General features: G+C 35.5%; 1 protein-coding gene across 2 annotated transcripts in view; it reads right to left on the bottom strand.

Annotated features, from left to right (window-relative positions):
* The window catches only part of NPAT (nuclear protein, coactivator of histone transcription), a 53,323-nt gene that overhangs the window by 4,114 nt on the left and 27,670 nt on the right, over window positions 1-21,539 (bottom strand). For both annotated transcript variants that reach the window (XM_082843783.1, XM_082843782.1), the window contains exons 5-16: window positions 19,239-19,279; window positions 18,495-18,719; window positions 17,330-17,411; window positions 16,272-16,359; window positions 15,465-15,556; window positions 15,295-15,382; window positions 9,600-9,696; window positions 8,847-8,975; window positions 4,991-6,661; window positions 2,916-3,031; window positions 2,735-2,843; window positions 56-116 (exon numbers count right to left, since the gene is read on the bottom strand). In XM_082843783.1, the coding sequence (XP_082699909.1) occupies window positions 56-116; window positions 2,735-2,843; window positions 2,916-3,031; window positions 4,991-6,661; window positions 8,847-8,975; window positions 9,600-9,696; window positions 15,295-15,382; window positions 15,465-15,556; window positions 16,272-16,359; window positions 17,330-17,411; window positions 18,495-18,719; window positions 19,239-19,279 (2,799 nt within the window). The remainder of the gene's footprint in view (window positions 1-55; window positions 117-2,734; window positions 2,844-2,915; window positions 3,032-4,990; window positions 6,662-8,846; window positions 8,976-9,599; window positions 9,697-15,294; window positions 15,383-15,464; window positions 15,557-16,271; window positions 16,360-17,329; window positions 17,412-18,494; window positions 18,720-19,238; window positions 19,280-21,539) is intronic.

Genomic DNA, 21,539 nt, shown 5'->3' with positions numbered 1-21,539 from the left:
TGCTTTTAACTTGAGCATTCAAATACTCTATGATAGAAACTACTTTTATGCTCACCGTTGTACATGACATCCAACTAAGTGACTTGATGAATCCACCAAATTATTTACCTGTTTTCCTGGAATTATAAGTTAAGTTAATTAGAAAAGAAAAACATTCCTGAAAGTATATTTCTCTGAAAGAAAACAGAACAGACCACAGTATCAGACACCATGAGAAAAATTTAAGCTATAGCTAATGTACAAATGAAATACTTTCACATACTGGGTCTAAAAAAGCAGCTTTGTAATATACACGAGACGATCACTCATTCATGTTACTGAGGAAATATAAATATGGAGCAAATGACTTGCTTTAACTTCAGGGAAATATGAATCCAGTCTTTTGATTTACAAATTAGTATGCTCAGTATAGCATTTAAGGGTACTACTTAGATCCAAAAAGTTACTTAAAGAAAACACTATATTATACCTATTTAAAAATTCTGCCCATTTAACTGTCATGTTTGTAAGCCTATGTCACTCAGAGCACATGCTCTGGAGTTTTAATAGCCATATTTTATTTTATTATTATTTTTTTAATAGCCATATTTTAATTTCCATGGACTTATATGAGTTTATGTGGAAGGACAGCAAGATATGAAGCCAGAAATGAAAGCAAAGATGATATCGTGTAGGACCTTGGGTATTATGCAAAAGGTTTTATAGAGAATCCTTAAGAGTTTTAAATAGGGACGATGCATGAATAGATTTGTTTTAGGAAGTCACTCTGGCAGCAGTGTAGAAGATGAACTAGAGAAGAAAGAAAACTGGAAATAGAAATTCTAGTTAGATTGCTATAAATATTCAAGGTAGGAGATGATGAAGGTCTTAGAGACAGTAATGGGCATTCGCACGGACATGAACAGTAAATGAGGAATAAATGGTGACATTAACCAAGAGGGAAAGGTAGGCAGAAGCGGTTTTTGAGGAAGAAGAGGTGAGACTTAGATATGTAGAGTATGTGGATCTTAAGTTACATAAAATTAGAACAGGAGGAGCACAGTAGTTCTAGAAGCCACCAATAGTATTAACTGTTAGAGGGAAGTAAAGTAAGGTAAGACTGGAAAACGTCCAATACATATGGCAGCATTAGGAGGCCACTGGTGACTTTAAACAGTTTTAGTGGAAACATGAGAAAGGACAATAATATGGATGAAGAAGTAATGGGAAATAAGAGGGGTCGGGGATAAAGGGCTGGCAGATGTGAAAAACCTAAAGGAATGATGGGAATGATCCTTGTATCCATAGTTGGACAGCCACAGAGTGAAGAAGCCAAAAAAGAAAAGTTGAAGATACACAGAAGAGAGAAGGTAGCCTGCATTAACCTTAGAAAGAATGAGATAATCATTCCTCTAAGAAGGGAAAAGGGAAGAATGATTTTAGATGAACATGTACATATTAAATGGGAGTAATGTGAGAAAATGGAGTTTACTACCCATAAAAATCAAAATCATTGGCCTAAAGTGAGGAAAGTGCTGACTGGATAGATCTGAGAAGACCTGTGGAAGTCTGAAATAGTATTAAGGAGGAATGGGAGAGAAAGAAGATAGGTAGACATTTAAAATAATTGCTAAGTGGCAGTGAGGGTGAGAAAGTTTTAAGTGTTATTGAATGGAATCACTTCTAAAGCCCAGGTGTAAAGGCAGAGAAATGGTTGGCTGGATAGATCCAGGGCTAGAGGGTATTAAGTGGATATGGTAGAAGAATGTGAATATGAAGGTGTATAAGAGTACTGGGAAAAGTGGCTGATGTGGTGGGTTGTGGGGTTTAGCCTGGATAGGGAAGGAAATGAATGCAGAAAGGAAGTGAAAATTCAGGTAAAGGTAACGATTCAAGTAATAGGAGCTCTCATTGGTTGAAGAGAGAGATTCAATGGATATACAGAAATGCAAGTATTTTGAGAGTTTATTGACCATTATAAATTATATAGGTCTAATAACAAGTAGTGAAAAAATTAAAGGTAAAGCTATGGGACAGGTTGGCTGAAGTGAAGATTAAAGACTCAGAAATGAAAGGGGTCAACAATTCTGAGGGTTAGGGTGTTGTTAGGTTAACAACATGGGCATTTTGTCACCCATGAAGATGGAGAAGTCTGGTAGAGAAGTTTGAGAACTCACCACAACATTCATCAATATTTTCATTCATGAATGAAAATCTCGTGTTACTTTGTATATGTTGTCTTTTACTGAACTAAATCTTTAATTTTGGAGTAGTCAGCATTATCAAATTTTTTCATTTTTCAAAAGCAATCTTTTATCTCAGCATCATCTCGATATTCTCCTACATTTTCTTTCATTATTTGTTTTGCTTTTCACTTTCAGGTGTTAATCATCTTGGAGTTCATACCTTTATATATGTTGTGAGGAAGAGATCTATTTTTTCCCTGTAATATATATAATAGCCAATAGATTTCATTTACTAAACAAACCATCCTATCCCTTCTGACTTCTGACATTACCTCTACTATGTACAAGTTGCTATAAATACACGGTCTTTTTCTAAACTCTATTTTGTTCCATTTGTCTTTTTCTTTTTTTTTTTTTTAATCACTGCAAAAAACTTTAAGCAAAGGTTGGACAACCACCTGTTAGGAAAGTTATTAGTATTCCAAAAAATAAAAAAAAATACCGTCATATTGCTGCAAACAAAGGAGTACACACACATAAAGCTGACATGAATGAACTTAAAAATGTACCTGTACAAGGCTTGTTTCTTAGTCCCTGAGTCTTCAGAGATTTTGGAGGGATAGGGAATTGAGGGATACTTCTATTGCAAACAGGTGCTGCCAAAGGCATATGAAGGACCTGGAGGAGAAGCCATTAATTATACTTTGTTTGAAAAGCAGCACCGAGCCATTTTCAGTTCATAAATCTCACCTGCCGAGGAGGAGCAGAAAAGGTATTTCCATTCTGTCCAACCACAGATACAGGGATCATTCCCACCATTCCCTGAAGTACAGGTTGGACTGGAGAAGCAATTATAATGGCAGATCCTAAAAAAAAAAAACAACCAACAATTCTCAATAAAATGGAATAAACACAAGAACCAAAGTAATTATTATTATTTTTAAAGGTTTTGTGTTTTTTTAAAATAAATAAATTTATTTATTTATTTGTTTATTTATTTATTTATGTCTGCTTGGGTCTTTGTTGCTGCGTGCAGGCTTTTCTCTAGTTGCGGCAAGCGGGGGCTATTCTTCGTTGCAGTGCATGGGCTTCTCATTGCAGTGGCTTCTCTTGTTGTGGAGCACGGGCCCTAGAGCATGCAGGCTTCAGTAGTTGTGGCATGTGGGCTCAGGAGTTGTGGCGCATGGGCTTAGTTGCTCCGCAGCATGTGGGATCTTCCTGGACCAGGGCTCGGACCCATGTCTCATGTATTGGCAGGTGGATTCTTAACCACTGCACCACCAGGGAAGCCCCAGTAATTATTAATTTGAAATAAATCCTATATAATTATAATCAGTTTTTCATATGATCTACGCTCCTTTAAAAAAATTAATTTAGGGACAACAACAAGGCTAACAAATTAAGAAAAAGTCAATCTGAGTATTATTCTTATGGCAATTAGTCAAAGTAAACATCATGAATGAGCATAAGACTCTATAGCCCGGAGATCATATTTTAGTTGTACCTTGATTCCTCTAGAAAGAATAGTGAAATTGATCAAAAAATTGGTAGTGCAGGTTTCAAGTCTGAATCTTTTACCAGAAAATAATGGTCCAAACTGAATACTAACAGTCTAAGACTTACTCACAACCCCAAACTATAATATAATCTCAATGGTATTTGTCAGAAAGGGTCCAGATAAGTGAGCAACCAGTAAAAACTGTGGGAGAAAATACAATGTTTACATGGTCAACAATATAGTCTATGGCTATCATAATTTAACCCTGCCCTGTAAATGAATCTTTTCCTAATAAATTCATTAACCTCTCCTGTAAGGCTGATTTCCTCACTTTCCTGAACACCTACCTCAGTCTCTCAAATACCTACCTATCCTTGTACTGCTTAAGATTCCCTTCCTTTTACTCCAAATACTACCTTATTTATCTAAGCTTCAGCTCAAGTTCCACCTTTTCTACCAATTCTGATCCCTCCTTTATCTTATTTTGAACAGCACTTGAAATAGATCCATCAGGCTTAATACTTAATTGCTGATATTTAATCTGATTTAATTGTATGCCTAAATGTAAAAAAAGAAAGAGGGGAAAGGAGCTTGGGAATCAATATCTAAGGAAGTGTAGATGAATGTGCCATAAACTCCACCTTCAAGGAACATATAATCAAGAATGACCACTATGACAGGCATGTCAGTCACTAACTACACATAAAATGGCATGTAATAAATGCCACAAGTGCTCCTATAAACAAAGAATTCTAAAGACAGGGATCAATTTTCAAATGTGGAAGATAGTGAGAAGATAGTGTGGCATGTAATAAATGCCACAAGTGCTCCTATAAACAAAGAATTCTAAAGACAGGGATCAATTTTCAAATGTGGAAGATAGTGAGAAATTACAAAGGGTATTATGCAGGGAGAAATTCAAGTTGTGTCTTGAAAGTCTTTCTAAATAGGTAATAAATTCCTTGAAAACTAAGACTATAATAACTATTTAAGAAAAATCTCCCACAACACTGGGTTTTAGTAGGTATATGGCTATTTGATGAATTAGTCTTCCCCCCGTCTTTTTCTTGTATTGATAGCTTAGCCATGGATTGAGAACTATGGAAAGAAAAAGAAATAAAAAATGAAACCACTGAATTCCATAGCTTAGCAGATTAAAAAAAATTTTGATTGAATTAATTCTGTAAAGAGAAGCCATAATCACAAATTTCTGAATCTTTTCTTATACTCTCATCCATGATTTATTACCTTCTAGTCAATAACAGCACACACAAGAGAAATTAGATCCCATTCCAGAGAAATGAACTTCAATATGTTCTAAAGTTACCTTGTGAAAAGCTGGGTGACATAGCTTGGTTGACAGCAAATACACTGTTTGACCTTGGGGGTGTCTGTAACTGAGGTGGTGGTTGAGCAGTCACAGGTGCAGAATTTCCAGGCAACACCACCACATTTGACTGACTGACAGTTGTTCCTAAGGCTGTTGGATCAGTTACACAAGTAGCTATCAGAATGTTATTTGAATTGCCAAAAGTTGTGCTTGTAGCTGGCATTAACTGTATGTATCCTCCATCCTTGGAAACACATGGTGTAACATTGGCTGAAAAAGCAATGCTCTCTTCATTCTGAGTGTTGTTTACTGTAGAGTCTTCAGGTTTGAGTGCTAAAAGGCTCTGTTCCATTGAGGCTGAATCCCCAATTCCTTCAGCAGATGAAATAGCATCTGTGGTTTCTTCTGAAGACAGGCATTTAACTAATTCTGCATTTCTGGCAGGTGATTTAGAAGGAGAAGACAAAATTATAGTTGGCAAATTTTCTCCACTGATACTAGAAACAGCACTGTTAAGTTCAGAATCTGAGGAAACAAATGGATCATCACTGATGATAATTTTGAGAGAGACTATATTTGATGCATCTATCTCTGCTGACTTGTTGCCAGCAGGTTTATCACTAGCATTCTGGGACTCAGGGTGAGAATCCCTCATTGAAGAACACACAGATTCTGAAGGAAGAGAACGTATATCTTCTATAGGATTAGCTTCTGGGGATATCAATGTAACTTCCTCACAGTTATTTTCACCTAAAGATAGAAAAATACTATCTCCATCTTCTTTTACAGAAGATGAAGGCTCTTGTGAACCCAAAGCAACTTTCTCAGACTTGGAGGGCTGAGGTTCATGATCTGTATGATTTAACTTAACAGATGATGAATCATTAGATGGTTGTTTAATTGAAGATACTGAATCTCCAAGGTGAATTTCTACTTTTTGTTCAGATATAGTTAAACCCGAACCTTCAACAGACACAGGTAATATTTTACTTTGAAGCGAAGAATTATCTTGGCAATCTGAAAGTTGCTGTGATGCAACTGGTAACACATTATTAATTTCAATTTTACTCTGGTGAATTTCTCTAGAATCTGGTGACTTGGAACCATGGAAATTAGTTGTAAGTCTTCTTGTATCGTCAGAACTTTCACAAAATTGACCTTTTTTAGATGGCTTTCCAGTTAATGGAATATTTTGGGATAAAAGCTGAGAAGTTTTTCCAGAGAGAATTAAGTTCGCATTGTTAGTTTCACCACCAAGGGAAACAAATGAAGTTATTGGTATATCAGACTGATCAGGCTGTAATCGAGATTCATTCTGCATACTTGGAGACAAAGAATTCTTTTCAACTTCCATAGCCAATTCAGTTTCAGTAGACATCTGACTGGTGTATAATTCAGCACAATGCTGATTACATTCAGCATCAGAGTTTACTCTTTGGTTAAAGTCATTCAAATTAGGCACAGACTCAAAGGTGATATCAAGGTTACACTTCTGTTCAGTAGATACTACTGTTTTAAAGGCCTTTTTCTGGACGCTAGAGTCTATCTGGGAAAAATGTTCCTGGGTTTCCTGTCTAAGCTCATCATGGTTGCTGCCATTCTTCAAAACATTTGATGTGTCTTCATTTTGATAGGATGTACAATATGGGGGTTGACCAGATTGATCATCTGCAAAATATTAGGATGGCAGAAAGATATGGTGAGTATGTAACAGCTTTTAAGGTAGTCATCTTTACTATAAAACCTGTTTTCCCAAGGAAGTAACTAATCTTTGACATACCAGCAAGTGGAAGTCTGATAAACTCACTCTCATTTTTTGAGTATCAAAACACTTACAGGTACTTTTCTTATTACTGATGCCTTTTTTAACAAGTGCCAAATTGTTGTTCAAGCTTTTTAGAAAACAGATGACACAATGAAGGAAAAAGTATATATGTTTAAGAACATTTAATATGTACTAATATATAAAAAAAACTGGCTACAAACATAGTTTTTTCAAAACAACTGACTTTTCAACTTCTACCATTTCTACTGACCATACTTCATCTGATATATTCTTGAAGGTGAAATGGGGCCAATTACATTTTGCATGATCAATATTTGATGTTATTGTGTACACTTTAACATTTATTACACATTTACTGAAGATCAACCACATGACCAGTACTGGGATACAAAGATGAATGACCCAGTCTCCACCCTTGGTGATATCAGTCTAAGGGAGGCAGACATAGGACAGAAAGTCATAATGAAACATGACAAAAACCATAGCAGTATAGGAACAAAAGGCACCTCTTCTGGCCTATGGGATGTGAGAAAGTGTTATTGTATGAGGAGATCTTGACAAATAAAAGTGTTAATAGTTGGAAAAAGAAGAAAGGGCATTTGAGAAAATACTGATATACTGTGTCATACATCATTCACAGTTTAGGACAGAAAATAATAACAATTAACAATATGAAAAATATTGGGAAAAATCCAGAAAAATGTATATCAACTATCATAAAATTCTGTTAATGTGACACTGGTAAAATAATAGTGGGTATGGAGCACATGTGAATCCTTATTGTGGGGAAACCAGTGGAAATTATATACAGGCCACATAAATTCAGGGGTAGTCAGTTTCAACGAAGTGGGAAGAGACTTTCTGAGAAAATAGGATTTCAAATTTCATTTTGTGCAGGGTAGAGCTTATCTGAAGCACAATCTTCCACACATAATATATATGAGAAAGACACGCCCTCCTACAATTCAGCCTAAGAAGAAATGGAGGATTGGGTTTGGGTACAGGCAAAGGACTCAAAATAGGAATATAGTCTGAGATATTCCAAAACTGGTTTTTGGAAGGCATGATGTGAAACTTGGAAGCCATGAAGTCTTTTGAGGGAGCTGGAAGGGGTCATGGAATTTAAGAATAGATGAACAGAAAAGATTATTGTGGCATAGCTTGGCATAGACAGAAATGGATAGAGGTGGTACCAAAGAGGCATAAAGTTTAGCAAGTGTGAGATGCCAGGATAATGTGAAAGAAGCCAGGATAATGGTTATCTTTGAGGAACAGGGATGAAAGGAGTAGTGACTGCGAAGAGATATGAAGAGATGTTTTAGTGGTGCTGATGGTATTCTATTTTTTGACTTTAGAGATGGTTATGTGGGTATTTGCTTGATTATAATTCAATGAGCTAAAGTACACTTTTATTGTGCACTTCTGCATATGTTATGTTTCACAAAAATGAAATTTTAAAAAACTTGGCCAATATTTAAAAGCTCTAGGATAGACAAATTCACTGCCCTCCCTCATTCATAAGTAGTTATTGTGGGACAATTATGTGCCATACTGGTACTCTGTGGGAGGCAGAAACATAAAGAACTGACTAGTAGACACATAGGAATATAACCTAAAACCTCATAAAACCCATAATTCAGGACTATCAGCAAGTATACAATTTCCTCTAAATAAGTGAGATATTGATACTGAGTACTCAGCTAAGCTTGCTTACGAGGCTGGATGATTAATACCACAAACCAACCTTACACATTAGGGATTTGAATATGTGTCTCAAAAAAATTATGTTAAATGTTACAGACAGGTTGAACTGGTCAACACTATTAACACCAATTTGTGCATGTCTACTGCATCATGAAGGAATGAGTACTAAAAATCCACCTTTTAATCAAAGTACTAAAGGCGTGGGAATAATTTTTTCTTTTTAAATGAAGAGAAAACTTAGAAACACAAAAATGATCTATGTGATAATTTGAACAACTTTCAAATTAAACAACATTTTCTGCCTTTGAGATTTTGAGACTGATATTAGGATTTAGATTGATATTAACAAAATCAAATTCTTACCAGATTCTCCTGTTTCAAAAGAACCTTTAACTGCTAGATTAGTTTCACCTGCTAAGACTACATTGAGATTGGTTTCCATATGCTGACTGGAAATGCCTTGTGATATATTTTTATTATTCTTTGTTTTACCTGTTAAAAAGGGAATAGGGAAACAATTGGTTAAATGACCAAAATAAAAATAAGCATCAATTAATACAGCTTGACAGTAGTCAAGCAAATGTTAAAGTTTGGTCTTAATTATAGTCCTTTAATTATAGTTTTTAACATGTTGCCTTATATATCATTGACAAGTATGATTTTTCCACTAGACCAGTACATTTTTAACATGTTCTCAGACAATGCTGGTCTGCTGGTTTGGAGACTACACTTTGAGAACTACTGCACTAGGCCATAAGATGGAGGGCAATAGACAAATCTTTTTATTCCTCTTGTATTATCCAACTGTGTTTAGTATAATATATGTATAGGAGTAGACCTCAACACATTTTTGATGACTGGCAAAACTGCCCACAACTAACCCCCCTCACCCCCAAAACTGTTCTTTATTTTTACAGCTAAAGTATCTTTAAGAAAAAAATAAAACAAAAAAGCAACAAAAAAACTCTTTCATATCCATATGTTTGCTTTAATGAAAATAGGAACTTTTTTCCAGATGCTCTGGGAAATGTTGTTTTACTCTGTTTAAGCTGTTTCTCCAGAGAAATTGGAGAAACTTTTTTCTCCTAACTGCTTTGATAGAAATGTTCTACTTACCATAGTCAAATAGATCAAAGAGTGCCTGAAATGCTGGATCGGATTCTGTCTGTTCCAATATATCCTGTATAGCTTCTTCAGACATGTGGATTTCACTCTGCAAAATCAAAAAACAAACAAAAAGTGATCCTAATTGAATTAGTATGGTTTAATACCAGCAAAGTAATTAGAGGATATCTGATATTTTGTACCTTTTATGTAGTATTCCCTTCCAAGAAAATTTCTTCTGATTGTAACACTATTCGCTTAAAACAAATTAAAACAGGAAGACTAGAAAATAGAAAGTGAATGCTCCCTAATACCACTAATTAATCACTTTGGTGACTATATCCCCAAACATTAAAATAAAATATAGAATAAAACCATGCTATAATGTTCTTTATTACTTGACACACACCACTGTGTAAGTTTAAGGTGTACAGCATAATGACCTGATCTACATACATTGTGAAATAATACCAAAGTAAGCTTAGTTAATATCCATCATCTCATATACATATTTAAAAAAGAGAGAAAAAGAAAAAAATATTTTTTTCCTTGTGAGAACTCTTAGGATATGCTATTTTTATTATTTTTAAAAATTTATTTATTTTTGGCTGTGTTGGGTCTTCGTTGCTGTGCGTGGGCTTTCTCTAGTTGCAGTGTGGGCTTCTCATTGTGCTGGCTTCTCTTGTTGCGGAGCACAGGCTCTAGAGCACAGGCTCAGTAGTTGTGGTGCCCAGGCCTAGTTGCTCTGCGGCATGGGGGATCCTCCCGGACCAGGGCTTGAACCGTGTCCCCTACATGAGCAGGTGGACTCCCAACCACTTCGCCACCAGGGAAGCCCCAGGATATGCTGCTCTCTTAATTTTCAAATACTGTTGACACTTGAACAACATAGGTTTGAACTGTGCAGGTCCGTCCACTCATATGCAGAACTTTTTCAATAAATATGTATTACAGCACTACAAGATCCAAGGTTGGTTGAATCTGCACTTGCAGAACAGGATACATGGAAGGCTGACTGTAAACTTTTAAGTGGGTTTCTTAAAAAAATTTATTTTTACTGGAGTATAGTTGCTTTACTATATTGTTAGTTTATACTGTACAGCAAAGTGAATCAGCTATATGTATACATATATCCCCTCTTTTTTGGATTTCCTTCCCATTTAGGTCACCACAGAGCACTGAGTAGAGTTCCCTGTGCTACACAGTAGGTCCTCATTAGTTATCTATTTTATACATAGTATCAATAGTGTATATATGTCACTCCCAATCTCCCAGTTTATCCCACCCCCCCTTCCCCCTTGGTTTAAATGGGTTTTTGACTGCATGTGGAGTCAGCACCCCTAACCCCAAGCTGTTCAAGGGTTAACTGTATACCATACAGCAGTGTTAACTATAGTCATTATGTTGTACACTGCATCCCCTGTACTTATTTACTTTATAACTGGAAGTTTGTGCCTTTTGACCACCTTTATCCAATTCCTCCACCTCTGACCTCTTTTTCTATGAGATTGTTTAATAATGTTGTTTAACCTGCTTTCTTCACATTAAGTTTGTTGTACACTGCTTTCTAGGGCCTTCGATATAGATCTACGTCACGCTTTTTATCTGTTTTGGTTTCTTCATTTTATTATTTTTAAAATTTCAAAGTTTTGGCTGTGCTGCATGGCATGGGGGATCTTAGTTCCCTAACCAGGGATAGAAGCCGCACCCCCTGCAATGGAAGCACAGAGTCTTAACCACTGGACCACCAGGGAAGTCCCTGTCTCTTCATTTTAAATACTTCTTTCAAATGTTGGACAATCCTTGTTTATGTGCTCACACTTAAAAGGAGCATGCCAAAAGCTGTCTTTAAACCCTGTGCCAATAAGGAGGCAGGGACCTTGTCAACTATAGTCTAAGCTGTAGAATAATTACAGAACCATCTGTATTTTTAGTTTTTCTTATTTGAGTGAGTTAGATTTCTTGCTGGGACAGTTTATGGCTGAAGTAGTGTTTCTGAGGAACAGTGTGAATGGGGAAAAGATATCGAGTTTAACTATATACTTCCTAAATTTTACACCTTATCATCCTGTTTGTAGCCCTATCTTTATGTTTACTTTCAGAGGTACTAGAGTCAAGTCTTTTGTAAAGTGGCTTTTACCTGAACTTTGCCTTTACTGGCTTAGAATCCTGGGTCTGCTAAGTCAGGTACCACCTGTCCATTTCAAATTCTAAAAAATTCTTTCTCTGTCCTTTCCTCTTCTCTGTCCTTGTGGGTTTATGCTTTTTTCTTTTTTTTCTTTTTTTAAATTTATTTTTGGCTGTGTTGGGTCTTCGTTGCTGTGCTCGGGCTTTCTCTAGTTGCGGTGAGCAGGGGTTACTCTTCACTGTGGTATGCAGGCTTCTCATTGCGGTGGCTTCTCTTGTTGCAGAGCACAGGCTCTAGGCATGCAGGCTTCAGTAGTTGTGGCACGTGAGCTCAGCAATTGTGGCTCACGGGCTCTAGAGTGTAGGCTCAGTAGTTGTGGCACACGGGTTTAGCTGCTCCACGGCATGTGGGATCTTCCCAGACCAGGGCTTGAATCCGTGTTCCCTGTGCTGGCAGGTGGATTCTTAACCACTGCACCACCAGGGAAGCCCCTGTGGGTTTATGCTTTTTAAAAATTCCCTATACTGTCTTTTTCGTAGGGTACAAAACTAAACGTTTAACCCACTATCCTTCTAAAGGGAAAGAACTCTTTTGTTTACATAACTCTGCCACATTTAGCCAACTCTCACTTTTGTACATTTGCATTTTTTCTAATTTTCAGTTATGGTAAATAATACGTGAAAATCTTTATCCAGGCATTTGTTCATTCTTTGGGATTAATTTTATCAGTGAAATTACTAGGTCAAACAATATATACATTTAAAATTTTGAGAAATCCTGTCAAGAAGTCTTGCAGAAAAGTTGTATAAGAATGCTTGTTCTAACATATGGACACCAAGGGGGGAAAGCGGGGAGGGGGGTGGGGGTAGGAGGTGGGGTGGTGGTGGTGGGATGAATTGGGAGATTGGGATTGACATATATACAGTAATACGTATAAAATAGATAACTAATAAGAACCTGCTGTATAAAAATAAATAAATAAAATTAAAAAAAGAAAAATAATTTATGTATATATAAACTGAAAGGATAGGTAATACTAATTATCAGTTTTATTGGTAAATAGCAATGAATAAAATGGTATCACCATCAAAAATAAAAAGGAATGCTTGTTCTGTTCTATGTAACAATGTACATGCTCTTACCTATAATGGGCAATATCAATTTTTAAGCATTATCAGTCTAAGACATAAAAGTAATCTGTTGTCTTAATTTGTATTTCTTTACTATTGAATTAATTTCCATGTTTATGAACATTTGAACTTTTTTGGAGATCAATATGATTTAAATGGAATGACAAACTTATCTGTAAATCCTTCTGCAATGCTATATTTTCTTCAATTTTGGTGAAGCATACATTTGGATCCCAAGGGATAGAAAATTCATGTGGAGCAAGAGGTAAGGTGGAATTCTCATGAAGTGATTAAAAACTTGGATTTTTAAAGTAAAAACGGCCATAAAATGAAAAGAGAAACTTGAAGTTAAAGAACCAGTTAACCTTGACAATGAAGATATACAGAGAACATCAATAATTCTTGATGAAATGTGATTTAGGAGAAAGCCAGGAGCTTGAACAAATTATTTCTGTATCGATGGACTTAAAAATTTACAGTAATATAAATAATGTCAAGAGTCAACAATCCAATGTTAATCAAACTATGAACTGGTGCATACCCTCTTACAAAAGTTACTGCTGAAGAAACACATTTTTCTAGTAAATTTCTTATTAGAGTCTAAACTTTAAAAATCAGAATTGAAGGAATCTTGGAATACATGTTGGTGGTTTGCCTTTTAATTTTAATGATGCTTTTAACAAGCGGGTATTTTGAATTTTACAGAAGTCTTAAAAAAAAAAAACAGCGATTTGTGTAGCCAAAGAAATCTTGCCTACCCCCAAGGACGCAAAGATGCGTAAAAACATTTTAAAAATTCACCTATTTGTACAACTGGCCCTGTTCTCTTAGTGAAGCTTATGTATATACTACTCCATTGGGCATTATGTATTGCTGTACTTTCAAAGTTATTGAAATCTGAATTTTTAACTTTTCCCCAATATACAATATTATGAACACCATGAACACAGTGTTGTGTCTTCACTTTCTTATAATCTCTCACAGTATCTAATAGAGTGTCTTGATTATGGTAAGTACCTAATTATTTTGTGGAGAAAATGTAAGTAAGGAGTTGAAGGTTATAAAATTTAGAACAGGGGTGATACGTTGAACATTAAGACAGGATAAGTTTTTTAAAGAAGACTGCTAAATAATTTAAAGGTTGCTTTCAAAAGCTTGTCATGTTTTCTTAAATTTACTGAATTTCACTTTGGGAAAATGTATCCAAAAAAATTTTTTTTATAGTATTCTGAAGGAACTGACAAAAAGAAAAAAAACCTCAGTGGTTTCACCCAGAATTCATCATCTGAAAGAAAACTACTACCATAAATTCATTATAATGAATTCATTTTGTGGCACAGCAACAAAACTGAATGTATTACCTGAGAGTCCAAGCAAAAGGCTATGCAATAGCCAAAATCTCAGCTGTTCTTCAAAAAGGTATTTGCACCTGGACAAATCTTAAAACTCATATTGTTAAATTCTTCTTTTACCAGCTCACCCTCTTTCATCTTCACTCTCACTGAATAGCAAGTGACTATAGCCCCTATCTTCCTTCTCTTAGCAATAAATCTCACAGACAATTATTCATTTAGTTAGTATCCTTTCTTTTTTAAAGTATCTTGTTCATTTTATTTTGTTCAATATTACTTGGATTCATCATGTATCTTTAACATATTATTTCATTGTTTCTTTATATTTTTATACAGTTTGTAGCAGGTGCAGAAGAAATGTAATTTATTTTGTATACACTGTATATAGTACTGCTTACTGCACAAAAATATAGCCGCTAATAAATTTTTAATTATTAAATACTAAGAAATACATGACATTGTTGTATGGATACAGGAAAAGTGTTTTATTGATATACGGAAGAGTTGGTTAGTTATTAGATGGTTAGGAATGTCTTATTACATTTACCATCTAAATAACACAATTTGAATATATGTAAATCAAATCATCATATTGTATGCCTTAAACTTATACAGTGAGAGATATCAATTATTTTTCAATAAAATTGGAATAAAACCGCAATTTTTTTTTAACATCTTTATTGGGGTATAATTGCTTTACAATGGTGTGTTAGTTTCTGCTTTATAACAAAGTGAATCAGTTATACATATACATATGTTCCCATATCTCTTCCCTCTTGCGTCTCCCTCCCTCCCACCCTATCGCACCCCTCCAGGCGGTCACAAAGCACTGAGCTGATATCCCTGTGCTATGCGACTACTTCCCACTAGATATCTACCTTACGTAAAACCGCAATTTTGACCTTGAAAATTCACTAACACATTTTCAGAAACAGATTACATTTGGATAATGAAGGAAATTTATATTTTAATTATTATTTTAAATCATTTTATATATCTGTTAGTAATGGTTTTGAAATGAAACAAGAATATCATCAGTTTCAACTATGAATATATGTGCTACACACACACAAACACACACATACCCTTACCCATACCTGAAGTCCCAGGAGTTCATCAATTGAAGTCTCTGGTTCACTAGGGTTGCTATCTGTTTGCTTAGGTACTTGAGCAATATTGTTGTCACTGTTAATACAGAAAGGAAAATTTTTAGCATAGTTCTCAATTAGGCAAAAACAATTAGATATTTTAAATACAAACAGCTTACCTAGTCAAAAATTTATTAATGTTTTCTGCAAGTTTTTCTTGAAGAGATTTGTTGCTTAATATTTTTTCTCGAGCATTTTCAATAACCATTTGCTGAAAAACAAAGTCAATATTAGCAAAAGCATAGGACAGAGTATTATGTTATTTATTTAAAAAGAATCAATGGAAGCTGGATAGTTTTAATAAATCTAGGTGGAAACTCAAAAAGTTATGGTGGCTCCCTCGATATTAACACCTGACTAGTATACGTTAACCACTTACAAGGGTTTTCACAGATCCTTCTCCAACTCTTTCTTCACTGACTACAAAATACAGTTCCAAACTCTTTAGCTTTTCACAGAAGATTTTTAATAACCTGTCTCTATTCTAGGAAAAATGCCCTATTATATTGCATAATCCAGCAACAATGATGTATTTACAGTTTCGTAAACACACTTCTGTTTCTTACCTGGTGCATTTGCACATGTTATCTATTCTGACTGGACTATCTGCTACTGTTAAATTTCACTACAGTCTATCCCAAGGCAATTCTACCGCAGTATTTGTTCTGGCCATGCTGCACGGCTTGCAAGATCTTAGTTCCCCAACTAGTGATTGAACCCCTACAGTGGAAGCACGGAGTCCTAACCACTGGACCGCCAGGGAACTCCCTCTACTGAAGTCTTATAGAAATACTGTATTTTACACACACACACACACACATAATCTAAATATACATACATACATATATATATATATATTTGTGTATATATCAATAGTTATAAACTCAGGAATATCTTAAGTTGCAAAGTTTGGGAAGGTCACTTACTTTTTCTACTGCAAATGTATTTGGATCCTGGAAATTCCGTATTGTTGAATGAGGTCCAGACAAAGTGATACTTTTCCTTTGAGATTCACTGAAACACATTTTAAAAGCCTGTCTTTTAACTAGTATGAATAACCAACTCAATGATAATTACATGTAAAGACTAATCTTAAGATCATGGTGGAAAAGATATTTTCTCTATTTGTGGTAGGAACAAAGGGCAGTTGAGTTGAAAAGCATTAATAGACTTGAATTAAGAAATGAATTTGAGGCTTAGCTTTATTACTTATTAGCTATATGGTCTGTAGCAAGGTACCCTCTGACCCACTCTATAATGGGATAAAACCAACTGCATTATTGGGTTTATGAAAGAATTCAATAAAGTATATGTAAAGACTTTATAAAAAGGTCAAGGTTCTTATAAATGTTAGATACTATTATAGTAGTTCTATTGTTTTAGGTGGTTAAGTGAGAAACCTTGCCATAAAGGAGGATGAGGTCAGACTTGAATGAGAGACAATCAACAGTAAAAATTCCAACAAAAATACCCACGGCATGGCAGTTGAGAAAACAGAAAAAACATTTTAAACTATTATCTCTCTTTTATGAAATATCCTTCAAACAAAGACACATGGGCTAAATAGGACAGAAAGAAACTTTTCTCAGAGAATGTCCCTGAGAAGAGTTTTTAACCATCGATTTAGAACTTTAAATGTGTGTTTGTAGACCTTAAAACATGCAGATATTATTTATATTTGTTTAAAAGAATGCTTATTTCAAAAAATTTGAGTTAACATCAATTTTAAGATATACCTTTCTATATACCACTATAGAAAAAAAATATTTCTAATGAAACAGTGAATAGGTCAGTGATTATAAAACACAACCTGTTTTCAGGGAGGATAGACTGTGGAAAAAAAAAGTGTTTTGAAATGGATATAATAGTAAATAGTCTCAAGTACTTAATGCAATCTTGTTACCTTATTCACAATGTAAATATCCTGGTGTAATTTTTGTTTTTGGAAGGTTATTGGAAACTTGTCCTTTTAAAAGGCATTTACCTTTTGCGTCTACCAGGAGACATTAAACTGGCATGAGTTTTCCTTTCCTGAGGACCAGGAATGATATTTAAAGCCTCTCCAGCTGTATTTCAAGAGAACAAAGCAGTAAGTCAAGGAAACTGAATAGTTTTCTATACTTGCATTAATGAAATAAATAGCACTACAAAGTGATTATTATTTTATATTAAATTCAGTTAGTATACACTGAGTGCCTACTCTGTGCAAGGCACGGTAGAAGATATTTATATAAAACATAGTCTCTGTGACTTAAGGTTTTATGATAAAATACAAAGTACAGTATACAGAATAGTCTCAACAAAAAATATCATGGCAGAACAGAATAATTATAAGTATAAACTAAGTGTACTGGGTAAGTGTTTTTACCCAGAGGTGTTAAAGAGGATGGAGAAAAGATGGAAATAAGGGAGAACATAGTGGATGTCAATACATTTTACCTGTGCAGAAGAGAAAAGAGATTGGTCTAAGAACTGAGAGGTGGCACCTCAGTTCTAACCCCAACTCTGTTATTAACTAGACTTTTGCCCCTTAATATCATGTGTTTATAATAATTTCAAGTATATAAGAAGCAAGAAGTACCACCTCAGTTCTAACCCCAACTCTGTTATTAACTAGACTTTTGCCCCTTAATATCATGTGTTTATAATAATTTCAAGTATATAAGAAGCAACAAGTATAATAATTTCAAGTATATAAGAAGCAAGAAGTATCCTAAGTTTATCCCTAGCTCTAAGATTCAGCCAGGAATATACAGGATTTTCAACAGGTAGAGATGGAAAAACATTCCTCATTCCAGCAGGACAGACTACCATGAACAAAGATAAGAAGGTGGTGAAATATAATGCACATTCCTTTTAAAATCAAATAACAGGGTCTTTTCTATTAATGAAGAGAATTGAGAACTAGAACAGAGTTCAAGGTTGGACTTCAGTTAGAACAGACATAAGAAGAATCCTAGATTAAAATGTTTCATAGATTTAATAATACGCATATTTAATGGCAGATTTACCTAATGTCTATTCTACTTCTAGCCTCTTATCTACTTTTTGCTATAATTTTATACCATGGATATAAAGACATTAGCACATCATCTCATTTATACAGTTTGATTAAAAACAAAATTTAAGAGTGCAGAATGTAAACTTACGGGTCATAGTGTCTTGTGACTGTGAATGGCTGACCACTACAAAATTTGACCTCAAAGGAGTTGAAATCTGGCCAGTTGGCCGAATAACTTGTGTAGCTGTCAAAGGAGAATTAGTAAATTGCCCTGAAAGATACGGTAAAGTCAGCAACTCTGAACTGACAGGAGCTGCTTGAGATGCAAGCCTTCTCTGCCGTTTGATTTCCGCAATTCCACTTCTTGTTCGGGCTGAAACACATGAGCATTTAAAAAAATTAACTCAATGTCAGAGTATTTTGGGAATTTTAAGAAGTTTACATGATATGTGTTCTACTACATGTTTAACATGGTGGATCTACGGACTGAAAAACAGCCCTTAAAAATATCAACTAAGTTTACATGATAATTTCAAAAGAAACAAACTAAAATTGAGTACATTCAAACTTTAAAAATCCAAGAATACATTTCTTCTGTAATAATTCACACTGATAACATCTCCACAAATTAGGAAACAGACTTATGGAATGAGAATTAAAAGATGTGAATACATGAGAGTCAATGAGAAAAATAAGGAATATTTAAAATGCATATTTTTACAATAAATGAAAATATTATTTCCTAATATGGTAACAGTACTTAGAAAAGCAGTAGTTTAAACAAAATATAAACTTAGCATACATGTATTGTTAACTAAAATGTTCATCTGACAGTAAGTTTGAGTTTAAAGTAATTCTGAACATTATTTATAGTTTAAAGTTGAATACCAACCTCTCTGATTGGCAGCAAAGCCTGGGGAACTTTGCATGCTCCTAATAAACAAAAGTAGTTTGACATTAAAAAACTTCTGTTGCCGAATACATTCTGATTTAGTTACAGTCAGACTTTAAGTAAATTATGAGTCAAAAGGCAAGAAATCTCTCTCAGACAAAAAAGATAAAAACTTTTTCTAGGTAACCAAATCTTATTTGCTTTAGGAGAAAAACAATGGCATATAAACATACACACATACATAATTTTAATAACCAAGTTTCTATCCAGTGTAATAAGCATTAGAGAGCCTTGACATCCCACTATGAGTACAATTTGACTAGAATTTAGGAACTCAATATATTTAAGAAAGCTATATATAATATTTTACAATTATCAATTATCTTTTATAACTATAGAGATGCCTTCCCAGAGAAATTCTGATTTTACATATAACTCCATACATAAATACTTCAGAATCCAAGTTGATTTCAAAGGAGATCCTGCTTTCATCAAATTTATGACTATGACATTACTTCATGGAAGCTCTAAAGAAGGAACAAAGCAAACAGATAAGAAAATTCACAATACAAGCTGATTCTCCTTTTACTATGAACTGAAGTTACCCATGTATTGATATTTTGTAAACAGTAAGACACTGTGCCATTGTCCTCAAAAATCTGTCAAATAAATCTCTACCAACAAGAGCCACGAAACTTACCAAATCGAATAAGCACTTTTTTTTTTTTTTTTTGTCACACCCCATGGCATGAGGGACCTTAGTTCCCCAACCAGGGATGGAACCGACGTCCCCTGCATTGGAAGGCAAAGTCTTAACTACTGGACCACCGGGGAAGTCCTGAATAAGCAGTTTTTTTTTTTTTTTTTTTTGCGGTACGCGGGCCTCTCACTGCTATGGCCTCTCCCGTTGCGGAGCACAGGCTCCGGACGTGCAGGCTCAGCGGCTATGGCTCACCGGCCGAGCCGCTCCGCGGCATGTGGGATCTTCCCGGACCGGGGCACGAACCCATGTCCCCTGCATGAACCAATCTTGGAGAACACCTGGCTAAGAACCTTCTTCTTTTATGTAATACCTTGTCAATAAAATATTGCAGTAACTTATAAATAATCATAGGTGTTAATTAAACTGTGAATGTCTTTGAGGATGTTTGCAAGGCGAGCGAGGAAAGATGAGGGTCAGGAAAGGGGAATAAGAGTAAAGACTACTGGGCCTTCCCTGGAGGCACAGTGGTTAGGAATCTGCCTGCCAATGCAGGGGACACAGGTTAGACTCTTGGTCCGGGAAGATCCCACATGCCATGGAGCAACTAAGCCTGTGCGCCACAATGAAGCCCACAAGCCCTAGAGCCCACACACTGCAACTACTGAGCTGGCGTGCTGCAACTACAGAAGCCCATGCTCCTAGAGCTGGTGCTCCGCAACAAGAGAAGCCACCTCTGGATGGACCTAGAGTCTGTCATACAGAGTGAAGTAAGTCAGAAAGAGAAAAACAAATACCGTATGCTAACACATATATATGGGATCTAAAAAAAAAACCAAAAAGAAGGTTCTGAAGAACCTAGAGGCAGGACAGGAATAAAGATGCAGACGTAGAGAATGGACTTGAGGACACAGGGAGGGGGAGGGTAAAGCTAGGACGAAGTGAGAGAGTGGCATGGACATGTATACACTACCAAATGTAAAACAGATAGCTAGTGGGAAGCAGCCGCATAGCACAGGGAGATCAGGTCGGTGCTTTGTGACCACCTAGAGGGGTGGGATAGGGAGGGTGGGAGGGAGACGCAAGAGGGAGGAGATATGGGGATATATGTATAGCTGATTCACTTGTTATAAAGCAGAAACTAACACCCCATTGTAAAGCAATTATACTGCAATAAAGATGTTAAAAAAAAAAAGAGAAGCCACCTCAGTGAGAAGCCCATGCACCGCAACAAAGAGTAGCCCTTGCTCGCCGCAACTAGAGAAAGCCTGCGCGCAGCAACAAAGACCCAACGCAGCCAAAAAAAAAAAAAGTAAGACTACCAAATAAGATGTGGTACAGAGTTACACAGACAGCATTTGGAGCCATTCTAGCAGTTTAAACTGAGGAAAGAAACAAGGCCCCTCCTTAAGTGGGGTATTCACTTGTAGCTGTCGGAGAAGGGTAAGAAACTATGGTTTTCATACTAGACTCTAGTTAAGTAAGATACATTCTAAAATTGATACCTATTCTAAGGATGGTGAAACTGGCATTCCAAGGCCCTGACATATGTAGAAGGCAGATTAGTCCCATGTGATAATTCTAAAAGCAGAAGATTCAGA

Source organism: Leucopleurus acutus, assembly GCF_964270905.1.
Source record: "Leucopleurus acutus genome assembly, chromosome: 8".
NCBI classification, from domain to species: Eukaryota; Metazoa; Chordata; class Mammalia; order Artiodactyla; family Delphinidae; genus Leucopleurus; species Leucopleurus acutus.
Note: the sequence above shows the minus strand (reverse complement) of the source record. Positions and strands in the feature narration are given on the sequence as shown.